Source organism: Myotis davidii, unplaced genomic scaffold (genome assembly GCF_000327345.1).
Source record: "Myotis davidii unplaced genomic scaffold, ASM32734v1 scaffold1535, whole genome shotgun sequence".
Taxonomy (NCBI): domain Eukaryota; kingdom Metazoa; phylum Chordata; class Mammalia; order Chiroptera; family Vespertilionidae; genus Myotis; species Myotis davidii.
The window spans coordinates 102,560-108,000 of NW_006286703.1; the positions used below are offsets into that span (position 1 = coordinate 102,560).

Consider the following 5,441-nt stretch of genomic DNA (forward strand, 5'->3'; position numbering starts at 1 on the left):
TCCCCAATCAGCCCTGCTCTGAGCCCGACCAGGGGCTGCACCTAGGGATTGGGCCTGCCCTCTGCCACCCGGGAGCTGGGTCTAAGCCACAGGGCGTTATCTCCCAAGGGGTCCCAGACTGCAAGAGGGCACAGGCTGGGCTGAGGGACCCCCCTCCCCCCCCGAGTGCACAAATTTCTGTGCACCGGGCCTCTAGTTCATATATAAATATAAATAAAAGTACGGATACTTTGGATAAGAGGTTAAAATGGATCTTTGAGGTGAAAGTTGAGACTGCAAGAAAAAATGAGGCTGTGACTGGCAGAGGGTTTTGGAGGCAAACATCTCCCAGGTGCTGGGTGCCCTTAGAAAGTTAGGGAAATGTGGGGAGGTCAGAAAGACCCTCCACCTCCAATCCTTTAATTATGTGAGCCTTCAGGGGTTTTTTACACAGTCGACCTGAGAAACTTCCGGACCTGTAGAAAATTTTTATGAGTTTATTTGAGCCAAACAGACAACATATGCTGGGGAGCAAGATTTGAAATGCTCTGGAGGAAAACCATTTTGTAGCTTCTTTCATGCATTTGACATTCAGGAGGGGACGCAAGAAAGGTTACAGGAAGGTGTAGAAAGCCAGGTGGGGGTGGGATGACAGGACAGTTAAGATTAAGTGCTCTCTTGTGGGGTACCACCCCCTTCAAGGGATATCACTTTCTGTATTTCAAGGGCGTGTTATCCTACCTGCACAAGAACAATGGACAGGCTTGCTTAAGGCAAAGGTAAACCTTTCACCAGAGAAGTTATGTGTCAGGGGCTTGGATCCCACCATGCCCTGCCCCGTCAGGAATTTATGATCAGATCACCTGTGAGGTTAGTTCCACTGAGCCTCCTGTTCCACCCACAGCTCAAACCTCGCTGGGTTTCTTTTCTTTGTCTCTTTTATTTTTCCGAGCTAACATTGGTTTATAACATGTAAGTTGCATTGGCTTTGTTTTCGTGAAGTAACATTTCTATTTTTAAAGTAAAATGTTATTCAACCCCAAAAGGCAAACACTTCACTGACGTCACACCTTGTGTTGGACTCTAGGATCTGGAGTTGGGCTCTCCCTCCAGAGAGCACGCCCTCACCTTCCCCTGGCACTACCTTTGCCTTTCTCTCTCCTCAAAACCAAGGGCCTTTCTTCTGCCTGGAACTTGTTTCCTGAGCCAGTGCAGCCAAGCTGGCTCACTTCTACTACCTCTGTGGTTTTCTAGATAAACTTTCTTTTATAATTTCAATAAACAAATGAAGGCAGAGGGTTAATAAAAACCCAAATAAATAATACTGTTTAAAAATCCCTTAAGTTGCCCAGAGTCACAATGGTACCATATATCAACAAGAGCCAGTGTTCCCTCCAGCGCTTGGATGATCTGCAGTTTATTTGAACAACACAGAAAGCTTATTGGTCACGTCCAATCATCCCAGGCGCCTATCATCACAGGCCCAGGAGACTGAGTGTAGAAACTCCCAGGAATCAAGGTCCACTGAGTGGCCTGCAGTTTTCCTCTGCAGGCTCGAGCATACACCAGATGGACACATATATTTCTTTCACTCTCCCTCTCCCTCACTCTCTCTTCCCCACCTCTTATCACCAAGGTTATGGGGTGAAATTCCTGTAAAGTTAGTTTGTGTGAAAGGAAGCTTAGCAGTGTGAGTAAGAGGACAGTCTATACATCACACTGGGTCTGAACCCTGGCTCTGCCAATTGCTGGCTGTATGTCTTCAGGCAAGTTTCCTAACCTCTCTGAGCACCAGTTTCCTCATCTACAAAGGAAGCATGAGAAGCTGGGGATAGGCACCTCTTAGGATTGCTCTGAAGGCTGAATGAGCTCTTATTTGTAAGTCATTTAGAGCATTTTCGGAAACAGGAAGTTCCATTTCAATGTTTGTTAAATTATAAAATAATTGGCTGTGTTTTCCCATTTTTTTAAATGAAGAAATGTCAGTCCTCTTACCCAAGTCACCCATAAACTTCTGTTTGATGCTTCAGACCTGGAGATCAGTTCTTCCTCCAGTGTTGCAAAACCCCAGTTTCTGCACTGGCCAGGAACTCAGTTGGTTAGAGTGCTAAGGTTCTGGGTTTGACCCCTGGTCAGGACACATACAAGCATCCCCCAATGAATGCATAAATAAGTGGAACAGTAAATCCATGTTTCTCTGTCTCTGTCTCTCTCTCTCTCTCTCTCTCTCTCTCTCTCTCTCCCTTCCTCTCTCTAAAATCTATACAGAGCACCTTCACAGGTGTGGAGGGAACGTGGGTGGAGGCAGCAGGCATTCTGCAAGCTGCACAAATGACAAGCCATGTGTCTTTGTCACTGGTTCCAGGTTTGGTGGGAGGAGGACAGAAGGTTCTAGCTTTGTGATCTGTACAGATACAGAGATGGAGTTTCTCAGTCATGAACCATTAGGGGCAAGTAATACCTGGAACCAAGCCACTGCCTTTAACCTAAAATAAATAATTGTAAAGGCTGAAGACATAGCCTTGGGTTAACCATGTAACCAATATTAAACCAAACATCGTTTCCCTCCTACTTCCTCCTCCCCAACTAGTAATATTCAGACCAGACCATGTTTTGTGGGGAAGTATGGGCCTTGGTTGGCAAGTCTGTAAGGAGGGTTCTCCAAAAGGTTGGGGCAAATGACAAGCCATGTGTCTTTGTCACTGGTTCCAGGTTTGGTGGGAGGAGGACAGAAGGTTCTAGCTTTGTGATCTGTACAGATACAGAGATGGAGTTTCTCAGTCATGAACCATTAGGGGCAAGTAATCCCTGGAACCAAGCCCACTGCCTTAACCTAAAATAAATAATTGTAAAGGCTGAAGACATAGCCTTGGGTTAACCATGTAACCAATATTAAACCAAACATCGTTTCCCTCCTACTTCCTCCTCCCCAACTAGTAATATTCAGACCAGACCATGTTTTGTGGGGAATTATGGGCCTTGGTTGGAGGATTCTGTAAGGAGGATTCTCCAAAAGGTTGGGGGCATCTGGGGGGACCTTGCCAAAGATGGCAGCCCTTACCTTGACTTTTCCAAACAAGTCTGATCCCCTGGGTGTTTTGTTGGAATCTCTATGTTTAGTCTTTAAGACCTGACCTTGAAGAAGCAGGTACATTCTCAAGGATATTTACCCTGTTGATTGTATCTAGAGGTTAAATTTAGTTCAAGCCGTTGTTACAATAAAAGGCTAACAGGGCAGGCATTTCGGGCTCTTTTGGTTCCTAAAGCTGAACAAGCCCCTTAGCCTTCTCTTTCACAGATATGTGTGTCAAAGCAATGTGTTCATCCGTCTCTTAGGGTCTTCTGGTCAGCCCCAGCAAAGTTCTATGTATTTTGTATCTTATTAAGCAGAGTAGGGGACAGAGAAGGTGTCTTGTGGACACTGGGTATCTGTGCTGATGATATTAATTGATCAGCAAAACCCTGGAGGAATGGGGGTGGAAAGAAGGGGAGAGTATTCTGAGTAGTCAGAATAACACAAGCAAAGGTGCAAAGATATAAAAGGTAGCATTCATAGCCCAGCCAGCATGGCTCAGTGATTGAGCATCCACCTATGAACCAGGAGGTCATGGCTCAATGGCAGGTCAGGGCATGTGCCCAGGTTGCGGGATCCATCCATGGTGTGGGGCATGCAGGAGGCAATCAATGATTCTCTTCACCATTGATGTTTCTATCTCTCTTTCCCAGTGCCTTCCTCTCTGAAATCAATAAAAATATATTTTTTAAAGTAGCATTCAAAGAGATTTGAGAGGAGCTGCTGCTCAGCATGTCAGGGAGGCACAGAGGGGAGGAGCTGAGAGAGTGAGTGGGGCCCAGAACACACAGGGCCATGGGGACTTTGGTGTAGATATTGAGCTTATTGGGAAAACAATGGGCGGTATCGAGAGGTTGTTAACAAGGGAGAGATCTAATCCAATTTGTATTTTGAAAAGATCACTGTCCTGCAGGGTGGAGAATGGCTTGGAAAAAGAATAGATTTAGAAAGACCTGTTAGAGAGTCTTAGAATAATTTAGGTGCAAGATGGTGGTGGCTTGGACAAGGTGCTGGGGACATGAGGAAGTTAAGAAGGCTGAGAATTTTGGAGCTAGAATTGGAGGGTGTGCTCGCTAGATGTGGGAGCTAAGAGGGGCTGGAGAGTCAAGGTGGACTCCCAGGTTTTGAGCTTGGGCAGTGATGATATTCACTGAAACACAGAGAGCACTGGAGAAGAATTAGTCCCAGGAGGCAGGAGAGATTAGGATGCTGTGGGTGTGAGATGCTGAGAGACGTCCCAGAAGAGATGCTCAGTGGGCAGTTGCGTCTGAAGCTCAGAACAGAGGTCCCTGGTATGTAATTTCCTGTGGGTGTGCCACAGCCCTCAGAGAGATGGGAACAGGGAGTGTGAATGGCTCTCCAGGCCCCGCCCTAGTAATAGAAGAGCTCTTCAAAGCCACAGCTCCTCATGGGAGAGTTGAGTTTTTCTCAAGGAGTTATGCACACAGAGTTCCTTCAGAAGCAGTAAGGGCAGGGTGGAGAAATGCTTCAGACCCAGTTGAGTAGCCCCTGGATTCAATTTTCTGTCTTTCCATCTACCAGCTGTTTCTGTTGTGTGTGTGTGTGTTTAAATATTAAATGTCTATTGTTCAAAGTATTACATATGTTCCCCTTTTCCCCCATTCCCTCCTTCAAGCCTACCCCACCCCCTGTTTGTTTATTATTTATTAGTTAATCCTCACATGAGGATATTTGTTTTTCATTGATTTTTAGAGAGTGTGGGAGGGGGAGAGACACAGAGAGAAACATTGATGTAAGAGAGACACATCAATTGTTGTCTTCCACACGCACCCCAACCAGGGCTGCCTGCAACTGAGGTACATGCCCTTGACCAGAATCAAACCCAAGACCCTTCAGTCCAATGTTCTAAACACTGAGTCAAATTGGGTAGGGCTGTTTCTGTTAGGTTTTGATGCTGTTCTCAGAAAGGCCCCTCCCTTATTGTCCCCAATGGCTGCCAGCATTGCCCCAAACTACCAATAACAGATGCTAATCCAGAAAAAGAGCAACAGACTTCATCCCAGTATCCCCAGCCTTAAGGATCATTAGGATTGAACCAGTTGAAGTGGCATGTGCCTAGGAAATCCGATTGGCGTGCCTTTGGGACTGGGGTGGGAGTGAGTCCTGAGCCCCACACAAACCACATGACTTGAGAGTGAGACAGGTGCTCGCTGTCTGAGAACCAGATTCCCAAGCCCTCGGTCACATCCTCCTATGGTTACAAAGCTGAGGCCACTGTATTTTGGAGTCAGCAGGGAAGTACTGCAGCTGAAGACCTCTGATTTCGTGTGGTGCCTGTCAGATCCAGGCTGGATTATGGCTACTGTGGAGACCATGATTGAACCATGGACAGCAGGGTCTACTGTCTTCATCCACCATCTGCCCCCGT

General features: G+C 46.5%; 1 protein-coding gene across 1 annotated transcript in view; it reads left to right on the forward strand.

Moving 5' to 3' along the window:
* Window positions 1-5,441, forward strand: part of LOC102762433 (acyl-coenzyme A synthetase ACSM1, mitochondrial) — a gene marked incomplete at its 5' end in the record, with an annotated part of 39,036 nt that overhangs the window by 10,250 nt on the left and 23,345 nt on the right. Inside the window, one exon of the mRNA XM_006758658.2 lies at window positions 5,239-5,439. Within this exon, the coding sequence (XP_006758721.1) occupies window positions 5,239-5,439 (201 nt within the window). The remainder of the gene's footprint in view (window positions 1-5,238; window positions 5,440-5,441) is intronic.